The 23,340-nt window shown below is 46.2% G+C and overlaps 1 protein-coding gene across 1 annotated transcript; it reads left to right on the top strand.

Moving 5' to 3' along the window:
• Window positions 1-2,948: 2,948 nt before the first annotated feature.
• Window positions 2,949-22,687, top strand: HTR3A (5-hydroxytryptamine receptor 3A). Its single transcript, XM_088657551.1, has 10 exons — window positions 2,949-3,033; window positions 7,869-7,877; window positions 10,644-10,810; window positions 12,341-12,385; window positions 14,143-14,252; window positions 15,275-15,444; window positions 16,879-17,039; window positions 18,927-19,137; window positions 20,299-20,532; window positions 21,336-22,687. Exons 1-10 carry the CDS (start codon window positions 2,949-2,951, stop codon window positions 21,623-21,625), a joined length of 1,482 nt encoding a protein of 493 aa, XP_088513677.1. The 3' UTR covers window positions 21,626-22,687.
• The last annotated feature ends 653 nt before the right edge of the window (window positions 22,688-23,340 follow it).

Below are 23,340 nucleotides of genomic sequence, written 5' to 3'. Positions count from 1 at the left end.
AGGGAGAAGCCCACATTTTTGAATACTCTGCTATGTGGAAGATGAGAATCCAGGCAAGGAAAAATTAGCACAGCAAGGGCTGCCACCTCTCTCCGTGATGTGCTAGCTAGTTGCTCAACTTGCAGGGAGAGTTGTTTATTATTATTATTATTATTATTATTATTATTATTATTATTATTATTATTAAAAAAGTATGGGAGCATTAAGGAATGTGATCATGACAACATATCATCTATCATCTATCTATCATCTATCTATCTATCATCATCTAAATCTATCTATCTATCTATCTATCTATCTATCTATCTATCTATCATCTATCATCTATCACCATCTATCTGCATGCTGTTTTTCAGACCCCCATGGCCTTCTCCTCCTCTCTGTAACGGGGTAATAAGGATTTATTTTTTATTTTTTATAATAATAATAATAATAATAATAATAATAATAATAATAATTTATTATTTATACCCCGCCCATCTGGCTGGGTTTCCCCAGCCACTCTGGGCAGCTTCCAACAGAAAAATAAAATACAATAATGGATTAAACATTAAAAGCCTCCCTAAACAGGGCTGCCTTCAGATGTCTTCTAAAAGTCTGATAGTTGTTTTTCTCTTTGACATTTGATGGGAGGGCGTTCCACAGGGCGGGCGCCACTACCGAGAAGGCCCTCTGCCTAGTTCCCTGCAACTTGGCTTCTCGCAACGAGGGAACCGCCAGAAGGCCCTCGGTGCTGGACCTCAGTGTCCGGGCAAAATGATGGAGGTGGAGACGCTCCTTCTGGTATACTGGACCGAGGCCGTTTAGGGCTTTAAAGGTCAGCACCAACACTTTGAACTGTGCTCGGAAACGTACTGGGAGCCAATGTAGATCTTGCACTCAGAACCGAATCCAGTCTATCACACTAGGATTTTACTGCCTCATTCTGCTTTTCCTCTCCTCCTGCATTTTGCAGATGAAAACACAAATTGGGTGTTCCAAGAACCATTGATAAGTCCTTTCCTTTCCCGACCCTAGTAAACATAACAGAAGGCACAGAAGGGATCTAACAATTTTGCTCCTGGGGCAACCCCCCCCCCCCGCTATGCCACTGGCCTCCTTATTTGTCATGGTTTTATTGTGGTCTGCCAACAGTTTGCAAATAATATCAGTCAGGGTCCAGCCCGCTCTTACTCTCAAATGGTCTCCCAAATAATGAGCTTTGGAATCTCTATAGAAGCGACAGTGCAAAAGGCAATGCATGGCATCTTCCACCTCCCCAGTAACACAGACACAGGTCTGCTGCTACTACCACTACTAATAATAACACAGTATGGGCCAGATACCAATTTAAGCATGCGGCAGAATGAGGTGGGCGTGATGTAGCAGAATGTGCTGCATTCTGGTGGGTGGGCATTCCTGTTTTTGATGATACCTGCAAGTAAAAAAATAGCACACCTGAAGGAGATTGTAGCCCAGCCCTTTCTCACTGTGTTGATCTTCTGCTTGACAGGCATGTTTTTGACATAAGGGAGCATTCAAGAATGATGTACTCCAAACTGCAGTTTGCAATGCTGCAGTCCATTCCACCACCCGAGGACTCCATACCCTCCAACATTTTTTCTAATGAAAATAGGGACTTCTTCTTCTTCTTCTTCTTCTTCTTCTTCTTCTTCTTCTTCTTCTTCTTCTTCTTCTTCTTCTTCTTCTTCTTCTTCTTCTTCTTCTTCTTCTTCTTCTTCTTCTTCTTCCACCCATCTGACTGGGTTGCACCAGCCACTCTGGGCAGCTTCCTACATAGATAAAAACATAATAACACTATACAGGGCTGCCTTCAGATGTCTTCTAAAGGTTGTATAGTTACTTATCTCCGTGGCTCAGAGGGTCGCATAACTCCCTACCCTCCAACATTTCTCCAATGAAAATAGGAACATCCTAACATTCTGGGATCAAATCAAAAACTGGGGACTTAGCTACCATTAGTAAAGAAAAAGTGTTTTATATGCATTATAACACTGTGACACCAGATGGCGCTGTGGAGTTCCATCTTTCACCAACGTGATTTCCTATTATAAAGTTTGCACCTGGGATGGCTTCTGTAAATCTGGGACTGTCCCTGGAAAATATTTCTGCTCCGGGTAGACATTGCCTCTTACTTCAAGGCCAGGATACTTCAGACTTCAGCTTTAGAGACCCAGAAAGTTTTGACGTTCACAGTGCAAGTCTCCTCCCATACCCGATTTCCTCCCCCATGGGTTGGGCCTCAGTCTTGTCCTCCATCACCTTCCCCAGTAAATTGTACGTGGCAGCCATTCTAGGTCTGTCTTAAGTGTCTCACGCACATTGTGAGTTTAATAACTTTTGTTCCACAGAGGGATGCCTTGTGGTTCTGCAGCTTGAATTCCCGCACCGTGTAACTTGAGGTCCGGTGTTTCAGTCCTGTCGGAGATTGTGCTAACGTTATCTGCTCCCAGCTGTATCCATATCGCAGCACTTGATACGTTAATGCAGAAATTATCGTCGAAACGTCCTCATCAATTTGTCAGGACAGCGCTCAAGTGAGTCTCAGGTTCTGCATGGTCTCTCAGGTTTTACCCTCACACAGACAGTGGTACCCTGCCCTCCCCGCAACTAAAGAGATGCGGCAGTGATGAGCATCAATCCCTGAGCATCTTTGCATGACATCAGCTTGGGTGGGTGGGTGAATATCTTGGAGTCCTCCCTGCCTGAAACTTGAGGCAGCAGAAGGAGGCTGATTGCAACATTAATTATGCATTTTTAAAAAATCCAACAGTTAGGGGGGAAACAAGAAAGGAGGGGAATAAAGTGCGCTCTGCCTCCTTAATTGCGTTTAATTTCTCTGCAGAGGCAAAGACAGAGTGGAAGAAAGGGGTGCGAGAGGGAACCATAAGATTTCCTCTGCTGTGTCAAGGCGATTGGAAGAAGCGTCAAGCAATAAAGTGCTTTCCATGCTCCCCAAGGCGTTCATGGCTCCCTCTGCTCTGGGGGTCTCTCTGCTCCTGCTGTTCTTTACTTCTGAGCTGCAATGCAAAGGTAAGGAAACTTGAGCAAAAGTTTGAAAGGCTGCTTGTTTTGTGCCTGTGAGCTGAAGGAGAGACTTTGCAGGGGGGGCAGGGGGTGCTGTCCGCGTTTGCGAGGTCGATTCAGAGAGGCTGCCGAACGTTTCGTATTAAAGACAGCGGTGCAACTCAAATCATCTGAACTCTGGGTCCCATGTTGCTGTACGTCTATGAAAGAACATTGATGACTAGCTTTTGTTCAGTAATACTGGATTGCTCCAGGGCAATCCTGAGTTTGGAATTGAGGGGAGGGGAGGAGAGGATAAGTTGAAACTAAAGAGAGAGAAAGAGAGAGAGAGAAAGGAAAGCCTTTTTGTAAAAGATAACTCTGGAATTTGCTGCCACAAGCTGCAAAGGCAGCTCCTCACTTGGGTGGCTTTAAAAGGGGATAAAACACATTCACACAGGAGGAAGTCTGCTAGTGGCTAATAGACATGAATGGAACCTCCAGGTTCAGAGGAAGTCTACCTCCAAATCCCATGTATAGTGGGGGGGGAGGAGGAGGAGGAGGAGGAGGAGGAGGAGGAGGAGGAGAAGAAGAAGAAGAAGAAGAAGAAGAAGAAGAAGAAGAAGAAGAAGAAGAAGAGGAGGAGGAGGAGGAGGAGGAGGAGGAGGAGGAGGAGGAGGAGGAGGAGGAGGAGGAGGAGGAGAACAGTTGTTTTCATGCCCTTCATGTGAGCTACTCCACTGCTGGAAATAGAATGATTGGCTTAAAGCATCATTCTTTTCTACTTTGTGGTGCATTTATCTCATTTTAGAGCAGCCTCCCTAACCTGTGGCCCTCTAGATATGATTGGACCCAACGCCCTTCATCCCTAACCATTGGCCATACTGGGTGGGGCTGATGGGAGTTGGGAGTCCGGCAATATCAGGAGGGCAGCAGGTTGAGAAGGCTGGTGCAGACTCGAGACTTACTGGCCTTATGCCCCCACTGTTTAGATGACAATAATATGCACAACTTCAAAATATTGTAAACCAGCCCTGCTGTATTTGGGGCTCCTCCTGCTCAATTTGCTGATAGAGTCCTTGGGCATCTGCCCTAACATTCTGACTTGATGGTACCCCTGGTTATCTAGTGCCTTTATGTCCTCCACATTCTTTTAATAGAAGGTGCTGGATCTGGATGAAAGGGTGCTTTTCTTCATGGGATATTAAAAGCAATCTTTAACATTTGTGTGGATGAATCACAAGACTTTTTTTTTGCAAGTCAAGTGCAAAAAACTTTTTTTTTTTTAAAAAAAATATGATTTAGGCTGGCTACCTTAAAAACACACCCGGCGTTTTGCAAAGATAATTTTACCATTTTGCTGTGGCTTTTTATTCTAATCTCAAGTTTCTTATCATTTGAACTACCTGGGGGCAGAGGAGAGAGGAGAGATGGAAAAGTGCACATTTATTCACAGACCTGTGGAGAACAATAAAGCACTGGGGTGGGGGTGGGGGGACGGGGCATGTTGTTTCAGAACCTGTTGCCTGAGCCGAGTTGAACTTGGAAAACCCAGTTCTGTGTATCGCTCGTGGCTCAGAATGGCGGGGGTTGGAATCCTTGGACGGCAGCAACGGTGCAGAGAACAGATGATTGTGTTGTTGCTCAGGCTTCCTGTTCCTGATAACACAATGGACCGGGTTAGCTAATGATCATCTGTTTAATTAGGGGCTCTTTGGTTTGCTAAGCAGTGGGAGCAGAATGGAGAGGAGCTGGAAAATACTGACAGGTGGACATCTGCTGTTGTTTGGTTGCCATCCCAAGACAGGTTTGAACGTGGCTTTCATTTGGAGACCATCTGAGAGACATCCCTCCTCTTAACTTAAATTAGCACAATGTTAATGTTCTGGAAAAGTGACCAAAATGTGGAATGTCAGGACAGGGTGAGGAAATTGTAGCCCTCCAGATGTTGCTGGGTGGACTACAGCTCCCATCATTCCTGGTTGTAGGCCATGATGGCTGCTGGGGCTGATGGGAGATATAGTCCAACAACATCTGGAGGGCCACAGGTTCTCCATAGAGAATTGCACATGTGGTTTCATGATTGGTGGCAGAAACTGTCATGAAGTCCTTGTCTCAAAATCCCGTTGAAAGGAACCTGGACAAGGGATAGCTCAATTGGTAGAGGAAGAGACTCTTGATCTCAAGGTTGTGAGTTTGAGCCCCACCTTGGACAAAACAAAGTCCTGCACTGCTGGTGGTTGGACTAGATGACCCTTGTGGTCCCTTCCAACTCTATGATTCTATGGAAAGAAGGTTGGGTGAGCACAACATCTTTGTTCCAATAGGTCTTGCTTAGGTCACATTTTTAGCAGGGCTGTGGCCAGAATTATTAGGGATAAATAATCCATAAGAACATAACAGGAGTCCTGCTGAGCCAGACCAAAAGGTCCACCTAGAGTAGCATTCAATTTCTCAAAATGCCCAATCTTAAGCTTCCAAGATCCCCACAAGTAGGACAAGAAAACAACAGCCCTCTCTAGTTGTTGTTCCCCAGTAGCTGGCATGCAGAAATAGAGTGCCTCTGAACATGACATTTCCATGCAGCCATCAAAAGTGAGTAGCCATTGATAAACTCGCCTTCCTGAGCCTGCCTAATACCTTACCCTTAAGAAGAATCTCAGCCAGCAAATGTCTCTCCCCATCTTGTGGCAGAGAATCCCATACATTAATTGCACATTGTGCAAAGAAGTACTTTCTTATCGGTCCTGAACCTACTGCCAGTGAATTTAATTGGATGACCCCGAGTTCTAGTATTAGGAAAGTGGAAGGAGGGGTGGAAGTAAGTCTCTTATCCACTTTCTCAACACCATACATAATTCGATAAACCTCTATCGTGTCCCTCACCAAGATACTCCCCGCCCAACTGAAAAGCGCCAAAATGCTTTCGGCTTTTCCTTGCAGGGAAGGTGCTTTATCCTTCCAAGACAAACATAGGAAACTGCCTGATGCTGAGTCACACCCCATGGTCCATCTTGCTCAGCATTGTTCTACACTGACTGGCAGTGCTTCTCTGGGATTTCATGCAGGGCGTCTCCCCTATTCCTACCTGGAAATGATGGGACTTGAACCTGGGACCTTCTTCGTACAAAGTAGGTGCTCTACCAACTGAGCTACAGCCCTTCCCATCATTTTGGTGGACATTTCCCAGCCTTATACTGTTGGAGGTCTCTGAGTACAAGTTGCTGGAAATCACAGGAGTGGTTTCCTGTCGCTTTCATGTCCTGCTTTTGGGCTTCTCATTGGGGCTTCTGGCTGGCCACTGTGAGAGCATGATGCTGAACTTGATAGACCATTGGCCTGATCCAGCAGGCTATTCTAGGGGCCATCTAGATGTTGCTGGACTACAACTCCCACCATCCCTGGTCATTGAACATGCTGCCTGGGGATGATGGGAGTGGTTGTCATTGGCTGTACCAGGCCAATGGACTATCAAGTTGAGCAACTTGTTCTCACAGTGGCCAAACAGATGCCTTCCCTAGGAAGCCCACAAGCTGGACCCAAGCACAAGGGCACTCTTCTCTCCTGTGGTTTCCAGAAACTGGTATACAGCCACTGACTATGAAGCCAAAACATTGTGGGGGGCACTAGGTTGGGGAATCGTGCTCTAGCTCAGTATGATTGGTAGCAACTCTCCAGGCTCTCCGATATATAAGGACTTTTCTCAGTCCTTCATCCTGAAACCATTGCAGGTCAGAGTGTCAGGAATTTTAACCCGGGACATTCTCCTTCAAAGAAGACACAGCCAGTGAGGTAGGAGCTCAGACAAGGTTCTCTGATGGGGTGTCCTCCAAATGTTGTGGACTACAACTCCCATGAGCCCAAACCAGAACTGGCAATGGTCCATGATGCTGGCCGTTGGACTCCACGTAGTAGTAGGTACTATGCTGGCTACTCCTGAGCCAGAGAGATCAATCAGCCAGAGAGAGAGGGAGAGGAAGAGACAATAAACTCTGAACTCTAGAAGAGGGGTGGTCAACTCCAAAGAAACTGTGATCTACTCACAAAGTTAAAAACTGACAGTGATCTACCCCCTTTTGGGGGGGGGGTTCAGGTCAAAGGTGTTAAGCTTTTTTTTAGGGAGGAAAAAGGCCTCACTTTTTAGGGGTTCAGGTCAAAGTTGAGTTTTTTAGGAAGGAGGAAGGCTCAATTTGTTAGGGGTTCAGGTCAGAGTTGTTGAGCTTTTCTGAGGTGGGGGGAAAGCCCTCTTTTTTGGGGGTGAAGGGCTAAAATGCTGAGCATTTTTTAGGGGAGCCAAAGTTGTTGAGCTGCTTAGGGGGCAAGCCAGTGATCTACCAGTGATCTACCGCAGATGTCCAGTGATCTACCGGTAGATCACAATCCACCTGTTGGACGTGCCTGCTCTAGAAGATTCAATATAGACAAAAGAAAGGACATCTTCATGCAACACATAGTTAAACTATGGAACTCATTCCGCAAGGAGGAGGCAGTGATGGCCACCAGCTTGGATGCCTTTCAAAGAGGATTGGGAGAAATTCAGGGTGGAGGAAGCTGCCAGTTACTATTAGCCCCAATGGCTGTGTTCTAGCTCCACAGCAGTGTGCCTGTCTCGGTTGCTGGAAATCACAACAGAGGAGAGTGTTGTTGGGTTTCTCTTTGGAGCATCAGGTTGGCCAGTGTAAGAACAGATTGCTGGACTAGAAGGGCCACTGGCCTGATCCATCAGGTTTCTTCTTACGTTCTTAACCACACAGCTCCCTCAAATGACTGCCACTTTTCTTGAAGATGGATTTGAATGAAATTCTTCCATTTCATCAGAGGGTGCCCTGCTTGCCTCAGTCTGCATCCCTGCCAGACATCAGCCAGCCCAGGTCTGCTCCAAATTCCACCACCTCTTTGCCCTTTCTAGGTGAAAAACAACATTCATTGTGTTCCTGGCATGTGAAAAAATAACAAAGCCCAATGTGCTGTTTTTTGTTTTATTTTTCTCTCTTTTAAAAAAAAAAACAGATCCCACTCCCATCTGCTGCATGCAGGAAATATGGGGGTGGAAAAGATAGAAAAGCTTGTTTTATTCCTGGGTGCTGGAGACTTTTCGAAAAGGGCAGAGAAATGTGTGTCAAAGACCTCACTCCTGCTCCTTCCAAAACCACAGGACCCCAAAGCCATTGGCTGGGAGCAAGCCAAGTCCACTAGCCCTTGGCTCAGCTCAAGCATCTCCATGCTCAGTTTGCAGAATCCAGGAGCATCTTGGGACTGAGTTCTTCAGCACAATGTTTTCAAGAGCCCTGTGAATTTATAAGTCCTCCGAGCTTCTTCCCTCCCTCCCCAAAAGCTGGATCATGGACAGCCCATCAAATCCTCTCTCTGTCATTTTAGTAAAAGTGCATAATCTACCCCCCCAAAAAAACCCCTCAATAGCAGAGGCAAAAGGCCCAAGAGCTAATCCTGTAGCCAACCCTAGCCAGCTTTAGACCTTGCTGCATGCCAGTTGGATCTTTAAGGGTCATTTGGAAGAGACAAAGGCAAAATCTGCCATTGAATTACCCAGCCAGCCTGCTTTCAGCGGACTCCCCTAATTTGTTTTCTTCTCTCTGCTTGGCCCTCCCTGTCTTCTCCCTCCAGCTGCCTGAAGCTCGTGCGCCCAGCTAGCTTAGAGGAATTATAGATGGTATGAAAAGGCAGAGGGGTCTGCTTGAAAAGCCTCCTCTAAGGATGCTCTCCCCCAAGCACCTGCAGATCTATTCCAATTAGGGGCTGCTTGCAAAGTGTGAATTGTGCCCCAGTCTTAGGAAGTCATGTTCAGGGAGAGACGTCGCAGGCAGGCAGGCAGGCAGGCAGGCAAGCAGCAGCTCTGCTGTTTTGACCTGGCTCCCCCCCCCCCCGGTTGTGAGCTGCCTTGCAATATAAGCTTGCATCAAAGGCAATTTCCCCCCTATAATTCCGGAAGAGCCACAACAATGGAAGCAGAGGTGGGCGATGCTACTTTCAAGATGGTAGCAAGTCTTTGTCTTCATAAGGTCCACTGTTTCATGACAGAACAGATCCTGATCTGGTGGAAAAGATCAAGAGGTTCATGGGAGAGATTCCACCTCTGCTTTGGATACAGAATCAGCCGAGCCACATGTTACTTATTCTGGTTTATCTATATAGCACCATCAGGTTACATTGCATCTTACTGAGTAGCGCTAGAGAGAAAACAATCAACCAACCCACAGGCCTTTCTGCCGCAAAATGTTTACAGTCTCTCTCTCTTTTTTATATAACTTTTTTTTTACATAATTTTATACATTTTAACTTTAACCATTTCAAACATTTGAATAAAAGGTTCTATTGAACCTTTGGACCTCCCTCCCTCCCTCCCTCCATGGGCTCCATATTCAAGACAACATTTTCTGCATCTTTTTCCTTTATTCATCTTTTAAAGATCTATAGTTACCATAATTAATTCCACATTACAAGTGCCATTATATCCCTGCCAATGATTTTAACTGTTTACAGTGGTCTTAAATAAATTAAGAATTTACTCCAGTCTTTTTTAAAATACTTGATCTTCCTGGTTTCTGAACTTCCCCGTTATTTTCGCCATCTCTGTGTTTTCCATCAGTTTTGGCTGACATTCTTCTCTTGTTGGTACTTCTCCCTCCTTCCATCTCTGGGTTAGAAGCATTCTCGCTGATGTCGTTGCATGCATAAAAAGTCTTTTATCCTCTTTTGGTATCTCTTCACCTATTATACCTAACAGAAAAGCTTCTGGGTTTTTTTTAACAAATGTGTTTTTAAACATTTTCTTTAATTCATTATATATCATTTCCCAGAAAGCTTTTACCAGTGTACATGTCCACCACAAAGATGTTTACAGTCTCAATTAGAGCTGATTGGAGCACCCATCAAGCCTAAATGTAGCACATAGTCTGTTTTCAATGAGGGAATCACATTGCATGGGGGTGGGCAGGTTAACCCTCCCCTCCCCAACTGCACCCCCACTCCCAATCATTCTTGTATTTGCTTTAGGCTGGGGGGGTGAAGTCTCCTATTTACTTGGACAGGAGGTGTTTCCAAGCCTAACTGTGGAGTTGGGGGTAGGTGGGGTTCTGCACTAGTGCCTGGTGCTCATTGGGGCCAGAGGGGCGGAGGATAGGAGGCCAACAGTAGATGGGGCCAGAGCCAATTTGCCCCATACTCCTCTACAAAAGTGGCATTGAGACTGAGGAAGAAGAGGAAGCCAACAGCCAGTGTGAGGATTGGTTTTTAGGATAGGTAAATCAGGGCGGCTGAGGGCAGACTGAGGTTGCTGAAGCAGTGCCCCCTTCACTTAATGGAATCAGACTCCACTGCTGGATTATAAATTGGATTTTTTCATTTTTATTTTTGTATGCAGAAAGCAGTGGCGGCCCTTGGGCTCTCAAATATCAGTGGCACCCTGTGTGACACTAAAATTCACCCCCCCACACACCTCTTGCTCTCCATTCTACAGCATTGTTGTACAGTAGCGCCCCCTGCAGTCCAGCACCCAGCGCCACTGCACGGGTCATCCCAGCCTAAAACCACCTTGGCAGAAAATCACCTTCAGGGAGTTTTACTGCCAAGAAGATATAGCCAATGACACACATTGTTTTCTTTTCCAACTTCTCCAGCTTATCATAAAACAGCCAGCAAACCAGCAAACTTGACTAAGCCTGCTCTCCGCCTGCTCTCTGACTATTTATTTTCCAACTACAAAAAGGATGTCCGTCCTGTTCGGAACTGGAGGAAGACCACCAATGTGGCTATCGATGTCATGGTCTATGCCATCCTGAGTGTGGTAAGTCTCCTCCTCCTCCTCTCTCAAAAGGTCCAGGTTTCCTGTTCCCACAGATCACTGTGGGCAAGGTGACAGACATAATCCACCTGAATTTAGGTAGCCCTCTCCATCTCCCAGGGAGTCACAAGATTTTTTATTTATTACTATTATTTATTAAATTTCTTTACCACCCTTCATCCAAAGATCACAGGAGGTTTACGATATAAGAACACAAAAATGCATAACGTAGCAACAAATGAAAACAATATACCCTCCCACTCGTGCCCAGGTTTTCTGCTTCAGACATGTAAAGAAGCTGGTCTCCACAATGTTTCACATCAGTGATTCTGCTGGAGTATAATTCCCATCATCCCTGTGGCTATGCTGGTTGGGGGAGATGGGGAGACTAGTGCGAGTTGGATCCCAGCAACATCAGGAAGTGTGTGTGTGTGTGTGTGTGTGTGTGTGTGTGAGAGAGAGAGAGAGAGAGAGAGAGAGAAGCTTCCCATCCTTGATTCACATGACAGAATTGGAATTTATCTGTTGATATTAGCGACTAATGAAAGAGGAGGGGTTCACTTCTAAAGCATCACTTAAAGGTAAAGGTAAAGGGACCCCTGACCATTAGGTCCAGTCGTGACCGACTCTGGGGTTGCGCGCTCATCTCGCATTATTGGCCGAGGTAGCCGGCGTATAGCTTCCAGGTCATGTGGCCAGCATGACAAAGCCGCTTCTGGCAAACCAGAGCAGCACATGGAAACACCGTTTACCTTCCCGCTGTAGCGGTTCCTATTTATCTACTTGCATTTTTGACATGCTTTCGAACTGCTAGGTTGGCAGGAGCTGGGACCAAGCAACGGGAGCTCACCCCGTCACAGGGATTCGAACCGCCAACCTTCTGATCGGCAAGCCCTAGGCTCAGTGGTTTAACCACAGCGCCACCTGGGTCCCTTGCATTGCATCACTTAGGACTCCTTAATACACTGTTTCTTCTCTCCAGATGGGCACATCTATGGTGTGTTTCTATGCATGTAAAAAAGAAATGCAAAATGTGGGCAGGGCAGTACCCAACTGATGTATTCCATCAGCTCAAGGATTTCCACTTGTGAAGCAGAACTCCCCTTCTCCTCTCCTCTTCCTGTGTATGCCCCACAACCTCCCTCTGTAGGGTTGGGGGAACTTTCAGAACAGATTTAGGGGTGCAAGGGGTGAGGAGAGGACAGAGGGAAAGTTTCTTTGCACGAGCAGAAATCCTTATGCTGGTGGAAGGTGTTGCTCAGTGCTGTGCTGGATACGCCCTGTAAATATACCAAAAAAGGGTCTGAAAACATAGGGATGTTAGAGATATAGTGCTGGGACTGGCTGCTTCTTCTTTCTTAGTGTGCCTGCATGCACTGTGCTGGTTGTTGTCTGATTGCTTTTGGGGGCTCCCTGCAAATTCTTTAAGGTGTCACCTTACTTTCCTGCAGCCAGCCATATAGGGAGGTCAATAGTGGAACCGACCCTTTGGTTTCATGAGCCTGATCTCTGCTTCTCTGTTTTCAACAACAGGATGAGAAAAACCAAGTCCTGACAACTTATATCTGGTACAGACAGGTAAGAAGGCTGTGCCAATGGGAGCAATTTGCTCTCCTCCTTTCCCTTTGACCTGGCAGCTGCTCATCACTGACACCATATAGGTCTCTTGATTCCTAGGATGCAACCTTCCATTCACTGGACCCCATAGTCCCCCTCTGCTGTTCTGGCTTCTGCAGACTGTGGCTGGGGTTCTGTACTGGAAAGCTGGGCAGCATCTGCCATGAGCACTAAGCATTTGACAGCATAGAGAGGCAATTAAGCCCCATTTTTCCAATACAAGTTGCTCCTGGTGTTCAGATGATGTGCACCTCTGGGGGAGAAGTCACACCACTGCATTAATAGCACCAATGGGACCCTGGGGCACAAGCCTGGGCTAGGCTACCACATTGATAGTTTGTACAGCAATTTAAGGTAAAGGTAAAGGGGCCCCTGACCATCAGGTCCAGTCGTGTCCGACTCTGGGGTTGCAGTGCTCATCTCACTCTATAGGCCGAGGGAGCCAGTGTTTGTCCGCAGACAGCTTCCGGGTCATGTGGCCAGCATGACAAAGCTGCTTCTGGCGAACCAGAGCAGCACACAGAAACGCCGTTTACCTTCCTGCCGGAGCAGTCCCTATTTATCTACTTGCACTTTGATGTGCTTTCGAACTGCTAGGTGGGCAGGAGCTGGGACCAAGCAACGGGAGCTCACCCCGTTGCAGGGATTCGAACCGCCGACCTTCTGATCAGCAAGCCCTAGACTCTGTGGATTAACCCACAGCGCCACCTGGGTCCCTGCAGTACAGCAATTTAGAATGTCACTATTCTGGGTACCAAAGGAAGAAGGGAGTTTGCCCCACAGCATGTTTGAGGGATGAAGTAGCATAGGAGAGAAGATGAGAGCGCATGATGTGAGCAGCTTATAAATAAAACAGGCCTCACCCTCAGAGGTGCAGTTAGGTCAGAAGCTGCATCTTACAATTGATAAAAAGAAAAGAGAAGCATGATAAAAGAGAAAAAAATGAATGATATGGAGCATCTTGGCTCCCACCCAACACAGACAGAGGCTATTACTTGGAAGTAAGGAAGATATATTTATGCAGACAAGTAACGGTACCAGCTCAGCAGCAGATACACTGCTTGAGAGTCACAATTTAGGAGATAAAAAGCAGGTCCAGAAGTTCAGAACTGGACAGAAGTGACGTCCCAACAAGTTCCCCCCACCTCTCCTGCTTTTAAGGATGAGGTGAGCCAAGGCAAGGCATGTTCTCTCACAAGACTCGCTTGCCTTGTGGTGATGTTGAGCTTGCAAGCAAACACTCTGTTGGGGCAGGTGAGTCTGCTTCCATCTAAGAAGGTGGTACTTGGTTCTAGGTGATCCTCTTGTGTAGGCTTCTGTTCAGCCTCCCCTTTTGTCTGATCAAAGCTCCCCACAACCTCCACTGAGGCTCACCGCTCCACAGGAATGTCAGTATCCCTGCTCCCTGTTTCAAGGTGACTGAAATGGGGTGGAAAGTGCAGAATTCCTCTCCTCTAACCCAGGTTCACACAGGGAGGAGGGGAAAAGAAAACTCAACCACAATTTTCTTAAAGTTACAGTTACAAAGCTTTATAGCTCTGTCTGTGCAAGTTCTGGCTGTCTAGGAGAGTAGCAACTCTCCAGAGCCACTCTTTCCTCAGGTCAGATCCCAAAATAGAATAGTTGACACCTACCCACAAGTGGTTCAGCAGAGCACCCCACCTACTTATTTCCATCTACCACTGTGTCAGATCCTCCCCCTCCCCTCTATTTTGCAGCACTGGATTGATGAGTTTCTGCAGTGGAATCCAAAGGAGTTTGACAACATCACCCAGATGTCTGTCCCTACTGAGGCCATCTGGGTCCCAGACATTCTTATCAATGAATTGTAAGTGCACCATCCTTCTTGGGTTCCCCCACCCACCCTCTCTCCACATTGTGGAGGCCGAAAATATGGGATGGAAGGGAATGTGAGGATTTATTTCTGTTCTCTCACTGTTCCTCCTTTCCCTTGTCACCCTCTCTTTCCACTTTGTATTCTTGACAATGCTTTTCCTCTGGCTTGCCCCTCTGTATATTGCAGATGGGGAGAAGGCTGAGAAATTGGGATGGTTCCAGTAGTGGAAAACTATAAACACTCATAATTATTGGGCGTGGGATTCAAATTTTCTGAGGAGAGAGAGAGAGAGACAATGGAGGGGCAGCTGTGGAGCCGTCACCGCATACTTGAAAGAGAGGGAAAGAAGGAAGGAAAGGCGGGAGGATGGAACTATTGTTCTAAACCACCCTCCTTCTATTATGACCACTGGAAGATCAGAAAGCCCCTCTGGGGAGGAGAGGAAAATGCCCTTTCCGTATTCATGTTTGTAAGGTAAACAGCTTCATTGGAAAATGGCTGCATTATTTTAATGGGTCATCACAAGAGAGAAGCCACTTGAGACTGCGAGGGGGGGGAATTACAGGGTTCATAGGAAGCTGTTCATTACTGAGACAGATCTATGGTCCATCTGTGTCCAGTGTGGTATAGTGGTCAGAATGTTGTACTAGGACAGGCATCCCCAAACTGTGGCCCTCCAGATGTTTTGGCCTACAACTCCCATGACCCCTAGCGAACAGGACCAGTGGTCAGGGATGATGGGAATTGTAGTCCAAAACATCTGGAGGGCGAAGTTTGGGGATGCCTGGACTAGGATCTAGGAGAACAGAGGACAAATGAAAATCTAAGGTAGGAGAGGAGGAATGTGGTGGAGCGGCTAGAATCCTGAACAGGGAGCATGCTGCAACATTTTGGTACCCAGCATCTGGAATCTCGGATGGAGGAGTTCCATCGCTTGGTGGGTTTTGACTGCAGCCCAAATGGTTCATGTTCTCTCCCCTCACTTTGGCTCCCCCACCCTCTGTTTTCTGCAGTGTGGATGTGGGGAAATCCCCCGATATTCCTTATGTTTACATCCTCCATCATGGGGAAGTGCGGAACCTCAAGCCCGTCCAGGTGGTCACTGCCTGCAGCCTGGACATCTATAACTTCCCCTTTGATGTACAGAACTGCTCATTGACCTTCACCAGCTGGCTGCATAACAGTACGTGAGCAGTTGTGTTGATTTTGCTCTTTGGCTTGTTGCATGCTGGGAGAAGAGGCCGACTGACCAAGGTAAATAGGAAGGGGTTCCTACTCCCTGGCTGCCAAGCATTTCCGCTCAACAACCTCCCTGCAAAATAGGTTTGTCAATGACTGCCTATTGTGATGGCTAAATACAAGCATCATATGTCAATGTATGTTTCCTACCTCCAAGTAGCAGATACAGAAGCAAACTGTTAGAGGTGTGCGTCTCCCAGGAATAGAGCACTGAACGTAACCCACATCCACACCACATGTTTCAAGCACTATGAGACTATTTTAAAGAATTCTGGGAGCTGTAGTTTGCTAAAGATGCTGAAAGCTATTAAAAAGGTAAAGGGACCCCTGACCATTAGGTCCAGTTGTGACCGACTCTGGGGTTGCGGCGCTCATCTCGCATTATTGGCCGAGGGAGCCGGCATACAGCTTCCAGGTCATGTGGCCAGCATGACAAAGCCGCTTCTGGCGAACCAGAGCAGTGCACGGAAACGCCATTTACCTTCCCGCTGTAGCGGTACCTATTTATCTACTTGCACTTTGAGGTGCTTTCAAACTGCTAGGTTGGCAGGAGCTGGGACCGAGCAACGGGAGCTCACCCCATTGCGGGGATTCGAACCACCGACCTTCTGATCGGCAAGCCCTAGGCTCTGTGGTTTAACCCACAGCGCCACCCGCGTCCCATGCTGAGAGCTATTAGGATATCCCTATTCCCCTCCCAGAAGCACAGTTCCTAGAGTGGTTTAACAAGCAATCCCTCTTTCACAGGGAACTCTGGGAAGTGTGGCTCTGGGAGGATAATAAGGAGTCTCCTAACAACTCTCAGGACCCTTAACAAACTGCAGCTCCCAGAATTCTTTGGTAGAAACCATGACTGTTTAAAATGGTATCACAGTGCTTTAAATGTATGGTGTATATGTGGCTTAAGAGAGACCTTTTATGTGATCCAACCTGGCAGATACTATGGCCACCAACACCTTTTAAATGAACCTGATTCTCACATGGTCCCATTCCTTCAAGTGCTAGGCATGCACTTAGGCCCATAGAAATCAACAGGCTTATGAACATCTTAGCTTGTTGAGTTGTGGCCCATTCATCTGGCATTTCATGACTAATAACAATAATTTTATTATTTATATGCCGCCCATCTGACTGGGTTGCCCCAGCCACTCTGGGTTGCTAATATCATGGGCCAACTGTACTCCTCTCATTTTGGAACCCACATTGTGGGGCTTTCAAGTGTGGCCATCAGTCCAAAATTATGTCTTTGATGGGGCACACAGAAAGGTCAACAAATCACTTGGAGATGGGTGTAGTGTGGAAAAGCGATGGGAATCCTGGAGGGGATGACATCTTTGGCACCCATACCCTGCTTTTCTTTCTGTCTTCTGTTCCTCAGTCCGGGACATTAACATCTCCCTGTGGCGGACCCCAGAGGAAGTGAAACATGACAAGAGTGTCTTCATGAACCAAGGGGAATGGGAGCTTCTGCACGTTCTCAGCCAGTTCCGAGAGTTCAGTGTTGGTGACAGCGACTACTATGCTGAGATGAAGTTCTTTGTAAGAAGTTCTGACGGGCCTGGGCAGGGGTGGTGGGTGGGAGCTAGAAATTTGTAAAAGAAGGCTGGAGGTGGAAGGGTGGTGCAAAGCTCTGGCAATGAGAACCTGCTGCTGCAGGTTTCATGCTAGTTTTCAAGAGGAAAAGGGAGGACCATAGCTGCCAAGTCTCCCATTTCCCCTGGGAAATCCCAATTTTTCCAGCTGTTCCTAGCTGAAAAAATGGATTTTTTTTTTGTTTCCCCCCGGTTTATTCTGGTGTGGTGGCCATTTTGGAACTGGGCAAAGCAGCGTCAAAAGTCACTTCTGAGCATGCTCCACCCAGTTCCAAAATGGCGGCAGCGCTACTTCCGGTCTGCTATTTCCAGCCCAGTCCCTTATTTCTCTGACAGCAACTTGGCAGGTATGGGGAGGACAAACAGGCTTTCTCTAAACTGGAGATCCGAAAGGGAAAAAAGACGCTTTAATATCAGAATGAGGACAGTCAATCTGCTGCAGGTTGCGACCTATACCTTATAGAAGCACAGGGTTGTAGCCAACTAACTTCTTCTCAGCACAGACCTATTGAAATTCATGAGCCTGGGTTATCCATGCCTATTAATTTCAGTGGGTCTACTCTGAGTGTGAAGTGTCATTGGAGGCAAGCCACAGGAACTACAGCTCAATTCATTCAGAAAGGCCAAAAGGCAGCCCCACATTTTTGTGTGATTTTTGGCACTGCTTGCCAAACATCATACATCAACTTTGCCCTCACTCACCCTCACCCTCATTTACCCTCTTTTGTCCTTGGTCACTACATCATGTAGCAGCATTCAATTGCTATGTCACATTGTGCTCCAGGACTGCAGAACATCATGTTCGATGACTTCTTAGAAGGCTGAATTTCTAAGATATCATTAGTTTCTCTTCCTGGTTTTTTCCCCTGAGCATTCCTTTCTAAAAGTGCACGTCAGAGAAAAATGGGGCCTCTTCCTGCAACATATCTCATAACTATATATATATATATATATATATATATATATATATATATATAATCTTACCCAGTGCTTTTTTTAAAGGAAAAATGATGCTGGTACTCACCATGAAGTTGTTACAGTAAGTGCCACACTTAACTTTTTTTTTTTAAAAAAAAAATCTATTGAAAATTCAAAAAGTACATAATTATGTGTGCACTAAACATGGTGAGACATAAATAAAAGAGAGAGAAAGAGAAACAGAAACAGAAGCTGTGTAGAAGGGAAAATAAGGGGGGAGGAAAAAAAAACCAAAGCTGTATATTTTACAAGGTTGTTATTGTACTTCCTGAGATCTTAACCTATTGCAGTATTTGTAAGAATGGATTCTATTCCAATTTTTTGGTGAGGGAAGGTACCGGTACTGTGTACCCTTGAGCACCCCCAGAAAAAAAGCACTGATCTCACCTAATTCCCCATTTTGAAATATCATACTCAGCTTGGAACTGCCTTGCAAACCCAGTGTGACTTTTCCTGAATTCCCTACATCTTGACTTGGGTGCTTTCCTAATATTATGAAGTAGAACATTTTGGGGCCATGTGCTGTGAAAACATGGGCAGTGGAAACAGCCAGTCCCCCTCCAGGGAAGGAAGGGTTAACCTTGCCTGACAGGCAGTTTTGCAGCAAGCAAAGGGCATAAATATTTCAGCAGGAGGAGGAAAGACTGGGCAGTGATGCACATCCCAAAGGACTCCTTGATGCCCCCCTGCAAGCTTAGCCAGACGCCTGGTGCCAATGGAGCCCTTGGCTTGTGCCACTTTGCAGCGGCTTAGGAAGCATTAAATGGGACAATGAATTTGAGGGAGAGCCAGCTACCCATTAGAGCATGCCTCAGCTAGACCCAGGGCCTGTGCCTGACTCTTTGTGCCTTGGCAGGTGGTCATCCGAAGACGCCCCCTCTTTTACGCCGTCAGCCTACTGCTCCCCAGCATCTTCCTGATGGTCATGGACATTGTGGGCTTCTACCTGCCCCCTGACAGTGGAGAGAGGGTCTCCTTCAAGATCACCCTGCTCTTGGGCTACTCTGTTTTCCTGATCATTGTCTCTGATACACTGCCAGCCACGGCGATTGGGACCCCGCTGATAGGTAATAATAATAATTTTATTATTTATACCCTGCCCACCTGGCTTGGTTTTCCCCAGCCACTCTGGCCGGCTTACAGCATATCTAAGGACATAAAACATCAAGCGTTAAAAAACCTCCCGACACAGGGCTGCCTTCAGATGTCTTCAAAAAGTTGTGTAGTTCTTTATCTCCTTGACATCTGAAGGGAGGGTGTACCACAGGGAGGGTGCCGCTACCAAGAAGGCCCTCTGCCTGGTTCCCTGTAGCTTTGCTTCTTGAAATGAGGGAACCAGCAGAAGACCCTCGGAGAAGGACCTCAGTGTCTGGCTTGAGCAATGGGGGTGGAGACACTCCTTCAGGTATACTGGGCCGAGTAAGATCACAGCAACCCCATTGACAAAAGCATGAATGGGGTGAATTGTACAGCATGGCTGGTGGTGCCTTGCGTTCAATCAGTTGCGGGATAAAACAAGAAATGGCTAAGATGTGCTCGTGACATCGGCCATATTATGATTCATTTTTATTTTATTGATTAGTTGCTTTCCATACACAAAATGTCTCAAAAATTGACCTTCAGGTCCAGAAAAACCTCAAAAGCCCAAAAGCAAAGGCTGAAAATGCTTAAATACACCAGGATATACAACAGCCTTTGTGTACACTATGGGGATTATTGGCAAGTTTGCTAGGTATGCCTTCCTGCTTTTGAGGGTGTTTTTTTTTTTTTTTTTGCAAGCGGTCCTGGGATGTGGGTCATGGCCAATGAACTGCACAGCTTGGGCTACCTGCAAAATCATCTGAATGTTATTATTCCATGTGTGAGAAGGTGTGTTTGAGGTGCAGATCTCGGCCCAAGAAGAAAGGGAGAAAGAATCTAGGCTAAGAAATTTTAAAGGAGTTCTCATTGAGGGAGGATCAACAGCCCCACACAGGGTTTTCGAGGAGCCCCAATGGCTGAGCGGTAGTGGGAGATGAGGGGGTGTGGGGAATGTAGGACTCATTTCTGCTGCTGGAAGCTTTATCTCATAGAATGGGAAGGGACCCTGGGGATCATGCAGGAACATGCAGCTATCCCTTACAGGGATCGGACCTGCAACCTTGGTGTTGTCGGCACCACTCTCTAACCAACTGAGCTACTTAGCTCAGAAATGGACTTGGCTGAAGGTCATGGCTTTCCTCCAACAGGGGTCTATTTTGTGGTGTGCATGGCGTTGCTGGTCATTAGCTTGACCGAGACCATCCTCATAGTGCGACTTGTGCATAAGCAAGATCTACAGCCTCATGTACCTGACTGGGTGAAGCGCTGGGTGCTGGAACGGGCCACCATCCTGCTCTGCATCCGAGACAGGAACACGTTCTGTCCGGTCCACACTCAGAGCTCTGACATCTCCGGGAACATGGAAAACAACGACAGTACAGGTAAGAGCAAGATCAAAGTCCCAAATTGGAATGCAAGTGTGTGAACACTGTTCAAATGGATGCCCATATCGAGTGGTACATTATTGGGGATAGAAATGCTAACCTAGTGAAAGCAGCTGGAGTGCAGAGAGGAAGGGAGAAAATAACTGCTAATATTTTACTGGGCAAATTGAACAAAAACAGGACATAATATGAGGAGAAATAAACAGAGAGGTTTGATATTATTTATAGGCCTTGTGGACAGCAGGGATAGACATGCAACCAAACATACAGGGGAAAATTTCCTCAGAACTACATAGCCAATCAGAACCTTAGCAAGGATCATGCCAATCTGGCTGGTTGCTAGACAACACCTTCTCCACCGCCACCTACCGGTATCTTGATTGGCTGTCTGTCAGCTGCAGCCACCTTTAGGTTCCTAACTGAATGATCCTTGCTGTCATATTAAGTTATAGAATCATAGAGTTGGAAGAGACTACAAGGGTCATCCAGTCCAACCCCCTGCCAAGCAGGAAACACCATCAAAGCATTCTTGACATATGGCTGTCAAGCCTCTGCTTAAAGACCTCCAAAGAAGGAGACTCCACCACACTCCTTGGCAACAAATTGTTAAAAGGAGTTCTCATTGAGGGAGAACTGAGGGAGAATTATTTCAATAATTTATTGAAATTATTGCGATGAGCGAAGTGGGGAGCTGTTGTGATCTGACCCTTGGGTCTGGCACTTAGGTTGGGTTACAGCTCCCCAGTGTGTCCCTCATATTTGTTTCAGCTTTACCGACCATTTCCTTTACCTCTCTCCAGCCAAACTGAACCACTACAGCTGTGAAAGCACCCACGACTTTGAAGGAGGAGCAAGTGGTCCTGTGACCCAGCCACAAGGGGAGAGCTCGCTGGTGGTTGAAAATATCCTGCAAGAGATTGCAGCTATCCGCCAGTTTCTGGAGAAGCGGGATGAATTCCGTGACATTGCCCGTGAATGGCTGCAGGTGGGCTATGTCCTGGATGTTCTTCTTTTCCGGGCATATCTAGTAGCTGTGCTGGCCTATAGCATCACATTGGGCACTCTGTGGTCCATCTGGCAATACGCCTGAGACATGCACCATGCAGATGGGTTTGTCAAGCAGTTATGCTTACTGAGTCTTTTTGAGGTCTTTGGACTCAGTGATATGTAGAACTAAGACCCAGGCTCTGAGGTACTGCTCATGGACATGCATCTTAAGATTGGTGGCTTCAAGTGTCTCTTAAGACTAGTCAATGTGTATCTATTTTGTTATCAAGGTGCAATACTTGCCTAAGTGGCTTGTGACCTGCCATCCCCAATTGTCTTACCTGCAAAAAGAAAAAAAGCAGAACCACATGCAATTGCTCCTAAGCGATGTTTGTACACATCCTAAAAATAAATAAATAAATACCTTATGATGCATGCCAGTTAAAAACAAATTCCAATTCTGAGCTCCAAACTGGATCCCAGAGGGGAAAGGATGATGAGTTGCAAGGAACTGATTTTTTTTTTTACCCCACCCTAAATCCGGTCTTCCTGCTTTCCACCCCAATTCTACATTTTCATTGCCAACATTCCATTGTAGAGCACATTTCCCACCTCCATCTCAGAGCAAAGGAGCTTCATCCTGGTGGCCAAGCCATTTTGCTTTAACTAGACCTGTCATCATGAGAATATGCCAAATATGGATAGAAATCTTGCAATGCAGCTTGCCTTTGCTTAATTTCTTCAGCAAAGGTTTAATGTCCAGATACTGAACAAAGAAAGTTTCGCAGTGGAGAACCAAAACCAGGGTCACATCTAGTCATTTGCTACAATCCTTTCCTCCCTGCTGCATCTGTTTACTGGGTTTGACGCCAGTTGTTGCTGAGGACTGTGTTCTACCAGCATTTTCTCTCCCTCAAATGTACCCTCACCCCGATGTCATTTCTTATTGGGGACTATATTTTTCAGACGTTTTGAAATGCCTCAGACATTTGCTGCCAAGGGTGCATGATGCTCAGACTGTTCACCCATTTTGTAAACAACGTTCCTCCCCACCTGTACAGTAACTAGCTGCTTGCATTAACCTTTTCACCTGAGCCATCTGTAAAGCAGGCAGCTTCTTTTCTTGTGGTTCATCCATTTGTTGTGCAATAAACTGGGTGTTTCTTAAGTTAAATGGAATGTGCTGGAGTTACTCATTACAGCCAGAAAGGAAGTAGGGGCTATGGGTAAGGAATGAAAGGGCACGGAAGACCTCTTGGTTAAGTATCTGGAGAAGGTAAGACTGGGTTGTTTTTTAATCAACATTGATTCAATTCAATATACTTTATTCAACTGGTAGTCAGAAACAAAAAACATTTCTCAATACAAAGATAAACATATAAAACTGAAGGCATCAGAGGGATACATAAAAATATAAAAATATAAAACTGAAGGCATCAGAGGGATACATAAATGGGATATGACTGCGCTACTAAACCTCCTACAGATAACCCACATCAAAACATTGATTCAGCATTGATTCACTCATTGAAAATACTCATCCCAGGCTTGGGGAAAATGCAAAAACACTCCCGCATGTGATAGAGCACTAGATGGTATAGAGAAGATAAGATGTCAGTTTCCACCTGGTCAGTTTTTGTTGGTGTGGGAATGTGAAAACTTTGATCCTAATCTACAGGTTCGTAGCTGTCCTCAAGTCTCAAATGAAATTAGCAGAACATGTTAGTCACATCCAGCTTAAATCCCATTGATTTCAATGGAACTTAAGTCGACTAATTTTCTCTCAGTTGTGTTCAGTAACTCAAGGATACATCTTCT

The sequence above is a fragment of the Zootoca vivipara genome, chromosome 14 (genome assembly GCF_965207765.1).
Source record: "Zootoca vivipara chromosome 14, rZooViv2.hap1.1, whole genome shotgun sequence".
NCBI lineage: Eukaryota > Metazoa > Chordata > Lepidosauria > Squamata > Lacertidae > Zootoca > Zootoca vivipara.
This window is presented reverse-complemented; position numbering and strand designations above follow the sequence as displayed.

Excerpts from the sequence above, each read along its gene's own strand:
- HTR3A (XM_088657551.1), top strand. The coding sequence starts at position 2,949 with ATGCTCCCCAAGGCGTTCATGGCTCCCTCTGCTCTGGGGGTCTCTCTG. Across the intron at positions 10,811-12,340 it reads TCTATGCCATCCTGAGTGTG|GATGAGAAAAACCAAGTCCT; the intron begins GTAAGTCTCCTC and ends TTTCAACAACAG. Across the intron at positions 20,533-21,335 it reads GGAAAACAACGACAGTACAG|CCAAACTGAACCACTACAGC; the intron begins GTAAGAGCAAGA and ends ACCTCTCTCCAG.